Genomic DNA, 18,636 nt, shown 5'->3' on the forward strand with positions numbered 1-18,636 from the left:
GGTTCTCTCACTCTAAAGCAGCTCTGCTGCCCTGGTTCTCTCTCTCTTAAGCACCTCTACTGACCTGATTTCTCTGGCTCTACAGCAGCTCTGCTGACCTGGTTCTCTGGCTCTAGAGCAGCTCTGCTGCCCTGGTTTCTCTGGCTCTACAGCAGCTCTGCTGACCTGGTTATCGGCCTCTAGAGCAGCTCTTCTGACCTGGGTCTCTGGCTCTAAAGCAGCTTTGCTGACCTGGTTCTATCCTTCTAAAGAGCTCTGCTGACCTGGTTCTCTGGCTCTAAAGCAGCTCTGCTGACCTGGTTCTCTCCCTCTTAATCAGCTCTGCTGACCTGGTTCTCTGGCTCTAGAGCAGGTCTTCTGACCTGGTTCTCTGCCTCTAGAGCATCTCTGCTGACCTGGTTCTCTTGCTCTAAAGCAGCTCTGCTGACCTGGTTCTATGGCTCTAAAGCAGCTCTGCTTCCTTGTTCTCTATGGCTCTAGAGCAGCTCTGCTGACCTGGCTCTCTGGCTCTAAAGCAGCTCTGCTGACCTGGTTCTATCCTTTTAAAGAGCTCTGCTGACCTGGTTCTCTGGCTCTAAAGCAGTTCTGCTGACCTGGTTCTCTGCCTCTAGAGCAGCTCTGCTGACCTGGTTCTATGGCTCTAAAGCAGTTCTGCTGACCTGGTTCTCTGGCTCTAGAGCAGCTCTGCTGACCTGGTTCTCTGGCTCTAAAGCAGTTCTGCTGACCTGGTTCTCTCCCTCTAAAGCAGCTCTGCTGACCTGGTTTCTCTGGCTCTATAGCAGCTTTGCTGACCTGGGTCTCTGGTTCTAGAGCAGCTCTGCTGACCTGCTTCTTAGGCTCTAGAGCAGTTCTGCTGAACTGGATCTCTGGCTCGACAACGGCTCTGCTGACCTGGTTTCTCTGGCTCTACAGCACCTCTGCTGACCTGGTTCTCTGCACTCACGATCGATGCATGCACCCGACTTCGCGAAAATATATTTAAAAATAATATAAGTTTATTATAAGTACAAATATGTTATTTTTATGACTGTTTTAGATAATCTCTTGCCCTAATATGTATATTAAAGACACATACATATCATTTTGGAACATAAAATTTTTTGCGGGAGTTGCGCACCCAGCGTGCCCCAGCACGTATATGACATCACGCGGGACCCGCCACCGTGCAAGCATCTCTTACCGTAATGTGCATTTGTCGCGAATTCGCGGGAGCAGGAGTTGCGGACTGGTTGCATACCAATTGCGCACATCACGTAATATTAAATGTATATGATGTAACTGAAAAACATTCAGCCATCACACACTGTAAGCAGATCCTTCATGACTTTTCTAAAATAGCGGCTAGAATCCACGCACCCGTTGTGATGTGTACGCTTTGAGTGCGCGACTCCCAAAAAAATTGGGAAAAACCATATTTTTAAAGAAAATAATATAAATATATTAAAATAATTCTTTTTTTTTTTTGCAATTTCCAGAAAAATATATAATGTTATTCAATTAATAAAATATTTATAAATGAACAGTTAAAAAACTGTAGAAAAACAGTTAAAAAAAATAGGTATAACTACTATCACACTTAAAAATTTGCATTTAAAAATCCTTTGAAATTCACTGAATAAAACATTGGTTTCAGAGACGTTATAGATAGAAATTAGCATTTAAAAAAGCTTTGAAATTCACTGAAAAAGCCATAGGTTTCAGAGACGTTATAGTTAGAAATTAGCATTTAAAAAACCTTAGAAATTCACAGAAAAAACCATAGGTTTCAGGGGTGTTATAGTTAGCTGGCCATTTAACTCGTACAAAACCATAGAAATTCCTCCGTTATAGTTAGTTCTGCTAACTATAACTCACGCGCCCGCAATGCACTGCTGATGATGTCACATATTGCATAATTCATGACATGGTCAGTGACATCACTGATGACATAACTGATGACATCTCAAATGTCATCACCGATGACATCACTGATGACATCATCCACGTGAAAATCTGTTACACCTCATCATACACTAGTATAACCTTTCATCACTCACTGTAAAATACAGAGTACCATATTTGAAACCATTCACACACCTATACCAGTTACTACATACCGACTCACTGATTCCTAAGTCTACACACACAACTACCCATTCAACAACAGAATCATTTATACATGCAGTCACTAATTAATATAACACTATCAAATGCACTTATACACATATATAGACATTGACACATCAGCAGTCATCTTAGTCGGTTATGCAGTCATCCTACTCACTCATGAAAAAAATTATTCACACTTACATTTACTCACTTACACAATTATCCAACAACACCTCATTTATTCAAACACATAGTAACTCATAGTTAATATGTTAAAAAAATCACCATTACAATTATACACTCATTCATATAGTTACTCTCACAATTACTGACTCTTACACATTTTTATTTATATAAACCATCTCTCACATACAATGCCTTTTATTTTTTTACTTTGTTGAAGAGGTACAACTAAAACATATATTTGCTCACCAACACACAAATAAATACACTCAGTCACCCAAACAACTGTTTCCACATGCACTCTTAAACCTATACACCTAGCCGACCAACCATTCACACATCTATGCATAGAGTTACACACACCCCATCCAACCACACACAAACTCAGTGTCCCATACAAATACTCACCCAACTAATCAATAACTAATATACACACTCATGTAGTAAGTGACCAACTGATGCAGCATGTTATAAAACAACTGAGACAGTGATGCACACATTCACATAGTTTAGTTACTAATCCATGTATTAAGTGAGACACTTTTAATTACTCACTTAAACAGACAGTCAGACAGCGAATAAATCCTCCATCCAGACATTCACTGGATGATGTCATCAGTGATGTCATTTGAGATGTCATCAGTGATGTCATTAGTGATGTCACTGACCATGTCATGAATGATGCAATATGTGACATCATCAGCAGTGCATTGCGGGCGCGCGAGTTATAGTTAGCAGAACTAACTATAAAGGAGGAATTTCTATGGTTTTGAGTTATGAGTGAAATGGCCAGCTAACTATAACACCCCTGAAACCTTTGTTTTTTTCTGTGAATTTCTAAGGTTTTTTAAATGCTAATTTCTAAATATAACGTCTCTGAAACCATTTGGTTTTTTCAGTGAATATATATATACATACATATATAAACATATATATAATCTGCATGTCTATATAAATACAAATATAAATGCATGCATACATATACATATACATATATGCATGCATATGCATGTTATCTAGATGAAAATTTGAAAAACACTAATAAAAGCAAAGCTAAAAAGCCACCTAATTACAAACAGAATTGCTTTAACTTAAACGAGGGCGAGACCTATTGCATTTTCAATGCTTGCTTACTTTGGTTCCATCAAGAAGTCATTCAGATGTGTCACACATTTGCCATAAATTCTGAATAGTAGCACTCTAGTTGCTCATTAGGTCACTGTAGTAAAGCTACTGCTCACCAGGGAAGTCCCCTGCTGGTATTCAAAGTGCATGTTTCAGTCTGCATTTCAGAATTTTTTAGTGAAATAGAAGAGGATTTGAGAAGTCAAAATGTGCCCTAATTTTTCTTTCTGCAGCACTAATCATAATTTCTATGGCAAAATGAGAAGTCAAAATGTGCCCTAATTTTTCTTTCTGCAGCACTAATCATAATTTCTATGGCAAAATGAACCCTCATTTTGTTCCTTTGCAAATTAAATGGTTTAAGTGTTACCACTTTATTCCAATCAAGATGGCTTCAGGTGTGCCATACGTTTGTCATAAGTAAGGCTGTTAGCGCTCTAGTTGTTCTTTAGAACACTCTGGGACATTCTGTCATTGGGCTATACTTGGGCTTCATCTGGGTGATATTTGTGCTACATTTGGGCTCTTTTGTCTCTGGTGGCCATCTTGGGAGACTTATTTGTTATGAAGTTTCATAATTTCCTCATTTACTACAGTCTCCTCAGTAGGAATACTTTCAGTTTTTTACTTTGATTCCATCAAGAAGGCATTCAGATGTGTCACACATTTACCATAAATTCAGAATGTTAGCACTCTAGTTGCTCATTAGACCACTGTAGTAAAGCTACTGCTCACCAGGGAAGTCTGCTGCTGGTATTGAAAGTGCATGTTTCAGTCTGCATGACAGATAATGAAATAGAAGAGGATTTGAGAAGTCACTCAAAATGTGCCCTAATTTTTTTTTCTGCAGCACTAATCATACTCTCTATGGCAAAATGAACCCCCTCATTTTGTTCCTTTTTAAATTAAATGTTTTAAGAGTTACCACTTTATTCCAATCAAGATGGCTTCAGGTGTACCATACGTTTGTCATAAGTAGGACTGTTAGCACTCTGGTTGTTCTTTGGAACACTCTGGGAAGCTGCAGTAGAACACAAAGGAATCAACTGACAGTCTCTGCCCTTGTTGTATGTACATGTTTTACTGAGAATATCAGACTTCATTCTCATATGACTGAGAAAAGATAATGTGAATTTACAGAAAACATGCTCTCAGTTTAGCTTATAGATCACCTTCCAAACCTCTGTGGGATAAGCATTAGAAAATAGTTTTCTCTCAAACATGATTCGTGATATCCCAGCAGAAGGCTTTTTCACATGGTAAAATCACCTTAGAACATACCATAATTCCTAAAATGATTATGGTACCATCAACAAATGATTTATAACGTAACTAAAGTCTTAAAATCTTATGTTAACTGCAATGCTTTTTAATGAGGTGCTATCATGTATATTGGTCCTAAGATGGCTGCCAACACTTCTTGGTTGAAGTGCTGACAGCCAATCAGATCTCACGATGAGATGTGTGGTTAGGCTCCACCCAGATATATATGTGATTTTACTTTTGATTTTCTCAGGAACTACTGAACGGATTTACACCATTTAAGCAACAGGCACGACTCTGAACCAAGGTCTACCTTTCTGCCAAATTTGGTGTAATTCCGTTCAGCAGTTTGGGCTGTAGCTGCAACTAAGGGTCCCTATGGAAAATTGCATGGGGAAAACACGTTTTGGGACCCCCCTTTTTTCTCGGCCCCCGCTTGATGAATCACCCTGAGAATTTCAGGATAGGAGCGGACCGGAGAGGGCCACGAGTTTTGAAAATTTCACGAAGATTCGTCAACCGGCGACAAAGTTATTCTAAATAGAATGTTGCAGATTTCCTATGGATAATAGGTCCTAACTATAACTACCTACTGGCAACCGCCAGTAGGTAATATAAATATATATATAGATATATATATATATATACATATATATATATATCATTTTACATTTATAATTATGTTTTATTTTATTATATTTTTTCAAAATACTTTTTATTAATCGGTCTTAATTTTTTATTAATTTTTAAAGTTATTATAAAGTTAAATATTTAGACTTATTTATGTATTGTTGATAAATGTTCCACTATCTTTGTGTTTGCAATAATTTTGCAACACAATATTTTTGACCTTGATATTATGTTGCACATGCATTCCTGGATATGCCTAATTGAAGTCCACAAGGTCAAATATGTACAAAAGCACACAAAAGTAGGCAGTATTTGCAGAAGACGGAAAAGGCAAATAAATAATCATTGAAGTGCCAGTTACTTACCACCATGGACTCTGCTGTCTGCTTGTGAAATCTAACTGGCTAGAGTACTCCCTACATTGGCTACCAATACAACCAAGATGGCAGCAAGGTAAGGTGAACATGGATTTGAGATTAAAAATATATGTGTAATGACATTGAGGCATGACTCATGCAAAGAAGTATAAAACATAGCATTTACAAGGCTTTATTTAGGTATTGTCATTTTGATATTTACAAAAACTTAAACAGAAAAGACCAAAATAATACACCTAGATTTATTACTTATTTAACTGAACCACAATGCCTCCAACGAAGTTGTGAAATTGTTCACATACTGTGGAACTGTACAGGTTTGACAATGTGAGGGACACCATATCTGAAATGAGGGAACCTACTCTTGGTGCTCTGCAGGGGCTTCTGAACATTACCAATGCTATAATCCACTGGAAGGGATTGAAAGTCACCTCTCTGTCAGAGGAAAGGTGGGAATATCAAGTAAATGAAAGAGTGCATATGTACCTTGCTATGAAGAATGGTTGAAACAAGCCCACTTACAAGAGATGAGCATCAATAATGTGGGTACCACAGTTAGATCACATATAATTCGATACCAGTTTTATGTGAGACTGTTAAGGGTCTAGTTAACATTTATAAATTAGGCACATATTAAGGGTGTGCTAAGGTTTTTCGACCCCTAGGCATACCTGTTTGCCCAGGGGTTGATATTCTGAGTTTGGCGTAGTTTACTGAAATGCATGATTTATTGGGAAGTCTGGTTTGCATATTCACAAGCATTTTTTTAAACAGAGGCAACTAAATATTGTCTGATTGAATATTGGGTCTCTAAGGAAAGCACATTTACTAATTAATGATGAAACCATGGTAGAACCTGCAAAGAATATTTGGGTTAGCTTGTCGCCCACTGTAAGTTGAGAAAGAAGGTTCCTTCAAAAAGTCTAGTCTATATCCCAAAATGTGTGTTCTGCATGTATTGTGGATTTACATGCTATATTACAGGTGTGCAGCATTCAAGGTAATTACATACGAATTGGGACAAGCAGCAGAATCCATACCACTATGGGGTTCGAACAGAAGCGGGCAGTATGCATAAATAGTGTATTTATTTACAATGAATCTTAATGGATAAAATTCATAGGAAGCTACAGCAAAACAAACGTTTATATCATAGGCAAAGTGGGCAATTTCACATGGTCTTTACCATCCAAACGGCCCCATTGGAAAGTACACTTTTACTCTATTTGACCTCTGCATAGTGTACTTCTCTACCTAAACCTTTCTCCCTCTCTGCTCACCTTTACCTCTCTGTGGCTGGGGACCTGTGCAAGGCATTTTTCAACAGTTTGTGTGACCCTGATAAAGTTCAATACATCATTTAGCATTGTATGTCATCATGCATGCTTGAATGAGCAGGAAAAAGGTGATAAAATTCGAATTTGTTTCGTTCAGGGGCCCCTAAAATACGTCTTACCCGCGGGTACCCAACATTCTTAAGATTAGTTTTCATCAAAGTGTGCACCCTGAATGCTTCAGTAGTACATTCAGAAGTTCTTTGTCAGGTCAGGGTGTTTGACACATGAAGAATGCAAACAATTGCTTGTGTTCTGTCAAGAGGGTAGCAGACCTAGCAGTTCGAGCTGACTGTTTCTTCTGGTGCAGGTGGAAGTTTGATTTGCATAAGTCGAGTCTCTGGAGTGAAGAAGTGGGCAAAAAAATGATGAACTGGAATGTGGGCCAAGTAATTAGCAGAAGTAAGAATAACTCAGTTTTTTCTTTTGCTTTGAGAGTAAACATAAACCCACTGAGCAATGGAAGGTACAAACTGGGGAACCTGTCTATTCGAACAGACTTCTAACTCAGATCATAAGAAATACTTGATGTCTCCCACCTACTCTCTCACATAAAGATAGGATGATGTCTGCTGCAGCAATTTATTGTACTGATGCTCTTGACGTTCATCCACAAAGTTGTCGCTGACATGATATTTTAATGCTGAGCCCTGCTTATTTTTCTGTCTTTGAATATTCAAATATCAAATGCCCTTATTTTGGTAGACCACTGAAGTTAAAACACACTTTCTTGCCTTTTTAAAAGGGATTTGCTCCTTGATGGTATTCCGTCGCCGTTCCCACTTGAACCAGTCAGTGACCGGCTTGACCTAGAGAAGAAACTACCACTTCTGACCTCTGTTCCTTCAACGGATGTTTTTCGCCCCAGCACTTGTCTAAATCTTTTTTGGAACTCTTTGGAAGCAAAATAGTAAATAAATGGATCCAGGCAGCTACTGAGGCAACTGATGGTGAGGGTCAGTTTGTAGATGTGGTAATAGCTCTTATTGTAGAACAATCGACAAATCATGTGAAGGAGAAGGATGAAGTTATTTGGAGCAAAGCATAAGACGAACACCAAGAGGACTACGATAGCCAATTTAATCGATCTTCTCTTTTGTCCATTGCCGTACCTGTTTGAGGTCTGGATCAGCTTTCGGATTATACAGATGTAGCAAACCACTGTCACAATGAACGGAATGAAGAACAGGAAAACAAACAATGTAATGAGGAATGCAGCCCAAGATGGGACATTTGGCAGCATGTCCCACTTCAGAACATCAAAGCAGGTGATGATGCCTAAACTTTTCACTTCGTATGTAAGATCGGTGCTTTCCATTGGATACAGTACAATTAGCAGCACTGCCCATATTCCCAAGCAGGTGGCAATGGCATACCTTTTTTTGCTCCACTTGGTTGCATACATGGGATAGACCACACCGATGCAGCGTTCTATGCTGATGCAAGTCATGGTGAGGATGGACGAATACATATTGGTGTAGAACAAGACAGTTACCAGATTACAGAGGTTTTTTCCAAATATCCAGTTGTTTTTTTGGAAATGATATGCAATCTGGAAGGGTAGCACAGAAGCCACTGTAAGGTCCGTGATGCTGAGGTTGATCAGGAAGATGACCGAAGGGGTCTTTGGTTTAGTGTGGAAACATAGCAGCCAGAGGGAAAAAGTATTGCCTGGGATGCTAATGATAACCACCAGGGTGTATACCAGAGGCAAAATGGTGGTAATATGGCTGTTTTGAAGCATTTCCATTGTTTCATTGTCCAGGACCTTGAGTGATGATCCATTCGAATTCATCATGGTTCAAAATGTTACGGAGTCAAGACGTCTTTTTTACCCAATTAGAAATATTTCAGTTTTAATCTAGGCAAAAACAAAGGAGAAAATATGATCTTCAGAAAACAAATTTCTACATATTGATACTTAGTATGTCTTGAATGTAAGGATTGACAGCCACACAAACATGTTTTTCATTTTTGCACCAATGCTTTAGCGAATTTTAAACTTCCAACAAACTCAAATTATGCAGTGTTTTAGTTGCATCAAAATATTCTCTGACTTCAAGAAACCCAAAATTTTGAACATTGTAGACATAGTAGCTCGGATAGATCAACTCCTTCTACAGCAGACAGGGAAACCTGTAGATGAGGGGTTTGAAGCATGATAGGGCTCACTCAGCCGTACATGCTTTTATGGGTAATAAAAAGTGCCACTAAGCAAAGAAAAACGGTACTGATAAATTAAGTGCCAATAGACAATTTAGTATTTAGAATAAACTGTTCATATTATTATCAACAAAGAAAATGCGTTAAGACATTAATAGAAATTTCATATTTTTTAGTAAACTATACAAAGCAAAGCACACACAGATCAGCCCTTTTAACACAAATTTTAATGTATCAGTCCAGATTTTTGATTACTTTAAAGCAGTTTCAGACAACTTTTCAAATTTGCCAATATGAGGCAGTGAGCTTTATTTCATTGGCCAAGAGTGGATACATTGCTGTGTAACCTGGATCAAACATTTGGGGCATATACTGTGCAGATAGCAATACAGAGCTTTGGAAATTCCTATAACATAACAACATAACATAGTACCGTTCACTTCAGTACGATGCTATGTTAAAGGGTGCCAAAAATATTCAATCTGTAGATTTTACCCAAAATTGACCTATGTGTTTCACCAACCTCAGACTACCTCATAAAAATAGTGACTCAGCCCTCCTAATAATCTTGTAGTGATCAGCAAAATGAATGGATATGCTGTGGAAATAAGGCAGTCAACTTGGCTTTAGATGAGCATTACTTTGAATAGTGCTGTTTGTGAATTCCAACAATGTGAACTGCTGTACCTGTCTTCAGTTGCCAAATTTAGATCCTTAATGATACTTATATGACTTTTTTGCTAGTAATTGGTTTTTTATTAACAAGTATAATTCATAAAGCTTTTACTGTCTCCAAGTTAACAAGTCTGCGAAAGTGTTACTGCTCAAAGTTCATTCATAGACTGTGTAATAAAATGTTGTTTTTTTACCACATCAGTGCATGTATTCCACTTCTTAAAGTGTTTGATATTTATGTCCTCACCTATTATTTAAATGGAAGATGCATGGATTATATTCTGTGCTGGTCCTAGGCACTATTTTCTGAGGGTGTCCAAGTATTTTGCAGTCCTATAGATATCATCAAAAATGAAGCAAACAAATGGGGTGGGCTGTTTTGCCAGTATACAAATCCTTCATGTGCCCTGTGGGAGAACTGTAGCCATTTTATCTGGTAGTGAATATGACATATAGAGTTAGGTTCATTGACTGGACAATGGGCTGCCACGCCACAATGCAGGCATGCATGCACCATGGTGCAAGTGTGCCTGCATTTCAGGGCTGATTGGTTTTGTGCAGGAAGGCATACCTTCCTGCCCCAAATCAATCAATTCATGCGATTTCCTCTTTCTATGTGTGCTTCTGAATGCAGCACACATAGAAAAAGGAAAACAAACAGGAGATATGAAAACATTTCTCCTCGTTGTGCGTCCCTAACACCACCACTGGGGATGGCATTAGATTCTGACGCATTCCCAGGTTTACGATTTCTCATAAATCTGGGAATTGCTTCAGATTCCATGGGTGTTGCATGGGAACACCCACAGCAACAGCAACAAAATGCCCCTATCATGCAGTGTTCTGCGTGAAAGTGGCACATATTTACAAGGCTATGAAATGCCATGTAAAGTGGCTTTACGTGGCCTTGTAAATATGCCAGGGCACATTGCGCCACCAGAATGTAAAAAAGCCATGGTCTGGTGCCTCAAGGGGCCTCATAAACAAGGACCGAATAGTGTGGCATTTGTAAATGAAGTATGATGAAAGGACGGCAAAGAATGAGTAGAATAACACAAAAATTATGCATGTTGCATGCTAGGAACAGTAGTTAAAGAAAAGCATAACTGTTCCATTAAAAGCAATGAAAAAACAAAAATCCAATGTTAGTCTACTTGATGTGGAAGACCAGGACCCTGGCAGTGTAAAAGTTGGTGGCTCAAGTCATGGTCCAAGCTTTCTGTAGACAAATGTAAGCCAGTGGCTTTGTGGTACTGAGGCTGAAATAGAAATATCTTTGATGTCATAAATGGTGACATTGAGTGAACATACCTTTACCTACATTTAAAGAGTCTAATTGTTTGTCTTGGGTTCAAGGATCACAAGGAGAAATAAATCCATAGAATGGGGGAGCTACATAGCATGAGGAAATATTGTTTCATGTCCTCAGAGAAGGTGATACATGAAAGGAGACTGTTGCCCAAAAAACTCATGACAACAAAAGAAGTTGTTCCAAAAGCAACTTGGACTAGTCCAGTGGTTCCCAAACGTGTTAGAACCATGACCCACTTTTTAGAACGATAAACGATTGTGACCCACCTACCTTCAATAGATATAAGGAGGGGTGTTTTTGAATGTAACTCAAGCATTTGTGTGGTAGTGCACTGCCATTTACAGACTGCCCATTTTTATTGAAGTGGGCAGTAACTTTGCACAGACATACAGTTTTACTGATACAACTTTATTGCATAAAGCACTCAAATGATAACATTTGGTAATGGTTCTTTGAATATCATTTTGATCCTATTAAAATGTCTATTTCCAGCACACTTCAGTATTACAAAAAAGTGTACTTCATTTTGATTTCCTAACTGCTGAATGCACAACGTTAATTTACAGGTATTTACATTTTCTTGTGAGTTGCAAAAAATGGCATCCTGAGACTGTCACATAATTCACTTAGAAAACTCCTCTCACTTTGCACTCAGAGTAAGAGAAGTAAACACCAATCCGGTGTTAAAAGAATAAGCAGCAACTTGTCAGAAGAATTAGCCTGACATTTCACCTTTGTTGTTGAAGCATCGCAAATGTGACAACATAAACACAGAATTTAAAGACATCTTTATTTATTGCTCAGACTTTCCCGGCTTACCAAAATTCGGCTCGCATCACAGTTTGGGAAACACTGGACTAGTGTGGAAGGTGGAAAGTAAACCTTGTAAGGCTCAGGGAGTCGCGGCAAGTACTCATATTATCCCTATCTGCCTTTTGAATTTTGAGTATATGTTTTTGATAATCATTGTAATGTTTTACTCCAATCATCCATGCTGCCCGTGAAGTTCTTGAAGTCATACATTATCAGCGGGAGAAGCATGAAAGTTGTAGCAAGAAGAGCTTGAAGAAGGTGGGCTACATCAGTTGAGTGGTCTGACTGTAGACCTGAACTTTTGTTCATAGTGGGAAAAATGCTAAGATACAGCTGCAAGACAGTCGTTTTCAGGATGGCTCGACACCTCTTCCCTGTCCTCTAAGCCAGAAGTGTCCGGCACAAACCGGGGGTGGCCAGGTGGCGAGGCGGGAGGGGGGAGGTATTTAAAAAATTTGATTTAACTTACCTCCTCGCCATGCCTTCCTCGCTGGGTCCTCCTCATTGTGCCGGCATGAACAACAGGAAGCAACCAGGCTGAGGCTTCAATGAGGCCAATCCCAATGCTGTAATGCAGCTTGTGATTGGTCTGAGCGTCGAGGTTCAGCGCTCAGCCAGGGAATGGGGGCATGGGCATGTTCTGCATGCAGACTATAATGCAGCCTGGGTGGAGAACAGGGAAAGTGTGCATGAATGTTTGGCCGGCCTGAGATGGTTGGTCAAACATTCATGCGCACTTAGGGAGTGAAAACCACTCCTCCCTCTGCTCTGTCAGCAGAGCAGCCCCGCACGCACTGCCTGGCAGACAGGAAATAATAAAATGAGAATAACTTTCAGTTATTCTCATTTTATTTTTCCTTACATTGCTGAAAAGCAGTGGGGCGACTCTCCACCGCCTTAGCGGAGGAGCCGCCCCTGCTCTAGGCATGAATTGCTTCTCAGGAGTTTTCAGCAGGGGCCTTGGCTTCCGCTTCTCTGGCAGAGGACCACACAACCTATTAATTTCTGTGCATCCAACGGTGCAGCAGTTGCAGAGATGAAAAATAGTTTTAAAGAGTAGGTGCCACGTGGTTTTGGCCTCTTTCAGGTGACATTTATATTTCTGAAGAACTAACTGCCCTGGCACAATGGGAGTTTTCAACCGGTGCACAGGGCAACAGCCCCGTGGTGGTGGACCACCGTCCAAAGGTTTCCGACTGCAGAGCCAGCAGAGACCCTGCCACCCGAAACGTGACGCAACACCACCCCCGCTAAATGGGGTGGGCAAACTACAAGTTTTACAGGACAGGAGCCCAATCCCAATAAGCAAAGTTCTGAGTGAGTCCATAAGTGTCCACTTTTAGAAAAGCTTTGTAACGCTGTTTCTTGCTTACGAAATTGTCCCTAAACTTACAGGAAAAGATTGGTAGGCACCATTGAAAGGTTTGAAGACTCCCTACAACCCTATTTCAGTTCCACCCCATAGATGGTTCCATCTGGTTCCCAAGATTTGTATGTAGGCAGCCGCACTAGCTTCTTTTATTCACAAGTTCCTGTTCTCTCCCCACTCACAGAGAGGTCGTTTCACATGGCAGGCAGGAGAAATATTTTGTTATAAGTGGTCAATTGGCCTCAGCTTTGTCTGTTTCCCACCATAGCAGACGAGTACTAGAAGGTCAAGAAAGCTTCTCTGGTAGTGCCTATATCCCTCTCTCATTGGGGGGTCAGGAAGAAGCAAGTACACTTAACAGACTTGTTTTACAGACAACTTCTATATTACTTTAATGCTTTAATACTTCTGTATTTTACCCTTTGCTTTCACTCATTTCCTCAAGTCATTTTCTACTTTATTTTTTCCTACTCCAATTCCAAGAATAAATCCACCTCAATCAAAGGTGTAGATGATCTTATTTTGTGTGGAACGTGTAGATCCGCAGGATAATTCATCATAAATGATGATAAAAGCAGTTTCCATGAGGGTTATAACGAACAAGAAAATAGAAATAATTACAGATAAAGTGTCTAGGTGACTTCATGGTTTGTTTCTTTGCAATGTTATTTTCCATGCTAAATTAAGATGGGTGGTTGAGAGGAAAAATATCTGACAAATGCTTTAACTTAAATTTTGTTTTTGAATGTGCAAAATCTGAAAATATACAAACATTGAGCAAATACAAATCATTAAAGACAAGACAGTTATTGTGAAGTTCATGTAATGGAGTATACTTTGCAAGTTAAAGTGATGTTGGCATTTTACCTTCTATACAGAGAATGTTTCCTGTTTACTTTAATGTATTCATAACATTTGTATTTGAAAATGAAAGGTGACTACCCAATAAATCTGCAATGCAGGGATTTAGTTAGGGTCATTTTAGCTCCATTTATTTTTAACAGTTTTTTTAAAACTGTTTAGATCAATTTTGCTTGATGTAATTTATCTGAGGTTTTACTATGTGTTGTTGCTGCTATGTATGGAGCTGTCGATTTTTAGATTTACTGTTGTTGGATGTGCTGTACCCTTTTATGATTTTACCATACATTGTAATGGGTTGATCTGATTAGTCCAGTATGCCAGCTCTCTATTGCTTACAGAGATTGTTTCGATTTCAATTTCAGTGAATTCAAAGTCCACTTGTCCCACGCTGTATGAGGTTGCTTTCAAAACTTGTAAATACACTCTGAACAGCAATGGTAAATAGTTTGTGAACATGAGTGCTGAGTGCTATCTAGTAACCCTGGCAACCTCCAAATGACATTCATGCTGTCCTCTCACACTCCATTGCTCATCTCCCTTTCTTTCTACATCACCTACACTTTCTTTTCTTTTTATTCGCCTGCTAATTATGTCACTGTATTATTTAAACTATTTGTCCCTCTCTTCGCATGTTTGTCTTTTCCTACAAATCTCCCCTTCTTTCTTCTAATTCTAGCTCTGTTTTCTTTTCCTTTTCCAGCAGAAGTGCTACGCTATGACCTCTCCACTGCCTATTTCCTCCGCCCCAGCCCATCCTTCAACAGGGCCGGCTGGCCTGCTGGTGACCAGTCCAAGCAGTAGGAAGCGAGAGGGTATCACAAGATCACGAGGACCAACACATTCTTCTCCTATGTTTGCCCAGTGCTTAATTTGAGGTGGTACTTGCAGGTGGGATCGACCAGCATTCGTTTTGAGGACCGGCACTTACTTGTCCTTGTCAGACTCTCTCCCAGAGAAAAATAAAACGTAAGAATGGAGAAGGAAGAGAAATACAGAAAAATAGTGCCAAAGGAGGAAAGCAGGGATGAACAAGAACCCGCAAGAGTGAATAAAGGAGCAGGGAGTGTATGGTGGCGGAATAAATAGACATGAGGTAGAATCAAGTTTAGGCAGCCTTGGTATTCAGCAGTCCTGACATTCGCCAGCAACTTTGGGCACTGGCACAAATTTCACAAATTAAGCACCGCTTTTGTTTATGTGCCAGAAGAGACTCTGTTACTGGCATTTTCAGGAGTGGAGGGGAGGGGGAATAGAAAAGGGGATCCTCAGGGGTGACCAGTAGCGCTCTACAAATCTACTGACTGATTGAATGATTGTTTGAGAAATTGGACTTCAGGGTGCCCCCTCTTGAGGCCCTAAGAGTGGCAGCCATAAAGAGCATTTATATTGTTACGACTGAGATTTAGCTGCTCCAGCCTTAATCTGTCATGCCTGACTCTCATTCTGTGTTGCTGTGCTCATTGTGTTTGGGGCTGGGTGGCCTCGTTGTCAGTATCATGCAGCCTAGCTTGCTGTGGCAGCACAGGGATGTGGTTCTGCAGGATGTTGTGGCCAAGCAGTGCATGTCCCTGGTGGTATACTACAGAATTGAAGTGTGTGATCTTCTCCAGTCAACCTATGACTCCCGGACCTGTGTAAGGCTTTTTTGTCAATGTATCCGTATATAGTTTTTTGTCGTTTGTTAGTCATTTTCTATTGCTTCTCCTACAGTACAGGCACTGTGTTCGTGTGCACTTTTGTGTTGTTCTGAAGTGTATTGTTTTTTATTTCCAGCTCATACTTTATTTCTTACACTTTTGGAATCTTTTGTCATCTGCTTTTGGCTTGGGGTATTTAGGGTGCTAGTTTCCCACTGGCGTTCGGTTATCTAGTTGGGTTTTCATTTCAGCATGCAATATTTATCGCTTGTCGTAAATATCGCTCTCAGTATTTATCAGGCACAATGTTTCTCGTACACTGACCCATGACAATCAGCATTTACTGCATCTGCGTGCGATGAATATCGTATGGTATCCCACGCTCCGCAAATTTAATGCGAGTTACAGGACGTACAGGGGCTTATTTACAAGCCCCTTGCGCAGCCTGAGCGTTACTATTTGTGACGCACCGGCGGCGCATTTTCTTGCCCCATATTTACAAGGACACGAAAAATACCCTGCATGGCTTTTCCTCTCCTTGTCAATACGGCCCCTTTACATACAGCCCTTTGTGTGAAAGGGCCATTCTATGGGTGTTGCTGTGGGTGTTCCCATGCAGCACCCATGAAACCTGACACATTTCCAGATTTACGAGAAATTGTAAACGTGGAAATGCGTCTGAATGCTACGTCTCCCCAGGGGAGGCGTAGGCAGGTGCAACGAGGAGAAATGAATCCAGTTTTTTTTCCTCTTCCTATGCGCGCTGCATTCTGCAGCACACATAGAATGAGGAAATCACCTTTAGTCATTATTTATGTGCCTGAAGGTGTCCCTTCCTGCACATTAACAATCATTAAAAAAATGACGTTTTGTAACTTCTATGTGTGCTTATGCAGCACACATAGAAGCTGACAAACGCCATTTCAGATTGTTTATGTGCAGGAAGGAACAACTTCCTGCACATACACAGTCCTGCCCTTGACGCAGGCATCCTTGCACCATGGGTGCCTGTGGCGCATGGCAGCAAATTGTGCGCCAGCGCAGGGGAAAGCACAGGGACGTTACATATTATTGTAAATATGTCGCATCTCTGTGCTTTGAAAGTGCTGTAGCGTGGTGCAGCCAAAGGGCTTGTGGTGCCGCGCTGCGACACTTTCTTGTAAATGAGGCCCGTAGTATATACCATTAAATGCAAGACAGACTTGTGTTGCAATATTAGGTGAAAAATGATAATTTCAGAACACGTGGGGACAGTTAAAGTGGGGGAAAGGCACACTCTTGCAGTTCAGTCCAATTGATATCATTATAGTTGCACCAAAGAATCAATGAAATAGTCATACATTGACTGGGAAACGCGTAAAATCATTGTGCTAAACCGAATTCTGGTAGATATTGAGATTATGATATTAAGAACATGGCCTGACTCTTGACTAAATAAAACCTTTGCTCATGTAATACATGGTAGAAATGTGTGCCAATTATTTAATAAAGAACAAAGTAAAACATGGGGGACGAAAAATCCCTAAGTTGTCCGTGCATTAAAATAATGCTATTCTGCCATCTAGTGGCCAAATTGACAACGTTTCACATGATGAATTTGGTCCTAACATTCAATTGACAAATTAACTTTGACCAAGGAAAAGCAAGCGTTTTCTGTAGAAAAAAGGGCAACTGTGTATTTTAAATAGGAAATTGTGGGAACTAATATAAATTGTAATTTACTATATACTAATGGGTTCTCTTTAATTTTATTGTTTGTATAAATCGAATGAATGCACCTTATGAAATTAACAAGTAATGGGTATCTTATATGCAGGGCCAGTGAAATTATGCAGCAGGAAAGGGACAATTTATGTGGCAGGGTTGAGGAAATTATGCTACATGAAAAGGCAAATTATGAGGCGTAATGCTGCACATTTGTAATTTTTATACTTATTAACTGGATATTGATTGAAACTCATTAGTACGTGTTTAACACCCAGTTATAGTAATAAGCAACAGAAAGATGACCTGTCAATCTGTGCAAAGTGCCTTCCCCTCCAAAAAAACACGTATTGCTGCGTTTTTAGTAACCTTTGAACCGTTTGAACTAGAAACCATTTTTAAAAAAAAATCTGCACATAATGTGGCAAATAAGGCAAATGGATAATCATGCAAAAAAGGATGCTATGAAAGTATACAAAGGGTGATGGATGAAATGCTTGAATTAATCTCAGCCACTGGTAATTACTCTGGGCCACATCCTAGTCCATTGTTATATCGCACACCATGCCACCTCAGTTTGGACCCAGCTATATGAAAATCAGTCTTGACCCTGCTCCAATGGGAATAGGCCAGCCCAAACTGCTTAGCAAGTCCCTCCCTGAACTGGAACATGAGCAATTCAGGACTTGTTTCATTCTTGTTATGGGCACATCAGCCAGATATAGCTTGTTTCCAGTGACGCAGTGTGCACGGGACCCATGTCTGGGCATAACTTTCCCACTTAGGGTGACATATGAAAGAATACAATAGGTGATGGATGGAATGCTTGAATTATTCTCAGCCACTGGTAATTACCCGGGGTGCATCCCAATCCATCGTTATTTTGCACACCATGCCACCTCAGTTTGGACCCAGCTATATGCAAATCAGTCTTGACCCTGCTCCAAGGGGAACAGTCCAGCCCAAACTGCCAAGCCAGGCCCTCCCCGAACCAGGACACGAGCATTCCAGGACCAGTTTCACCCTTGTTATGGGCTCATCAGCCCGATATAGCTTGTTTCCAGTGACACAGTGAGCACAGGGCCCACATCTAGGCAGT

The 18,636-nt window shown here is 40.1% G+C and overlaps 1 protein-coding gene across 9 annotated transcripts in view; it reads right to left on the reverse strand.

The window, feature by feature from the left end:
* Positions 1-5,824: 5,824 nt before the first annotated feature.
* Positions 5,825-18,636, reverse strand: part of LOC146805130 (P2Y purinoceptor 8-like) — a 290,559-nt gene continuing 277,747 nt past the window's right edge. For all 9 annotated transcript variants that reach the window (XM_085622273.1, XM_085622275.1, XM_085622271.1 and 6 more), the window contains one exon: positions 5,825-8,861. In XM_085622273.1, coding sequence (XP_085478399.1) covers positions 7,716-8,798 — 1,083 coding nt within the window. In that variant the 5' untranslated portion in view covers positions 8,799-8,861 and the 3' untranslated portion in view covers positions 5,825-7,715. The remainder of the gene's footprint in view (positions 8,862-18,636) is intronic.

Source organism: Triturus cristatus, chromosome 8, assembly GCF_964204655.1.
Source record: "Triturus cristatus chromosome 8, aTriCri1.1, whole genome shotgun sequence".
Classification (NCBI taxonomy): Eukaryota; Metazoa; Chordata; class Amphibia; order Caudata; family Salamandridae; genus Triturus; species Triturus cristatus.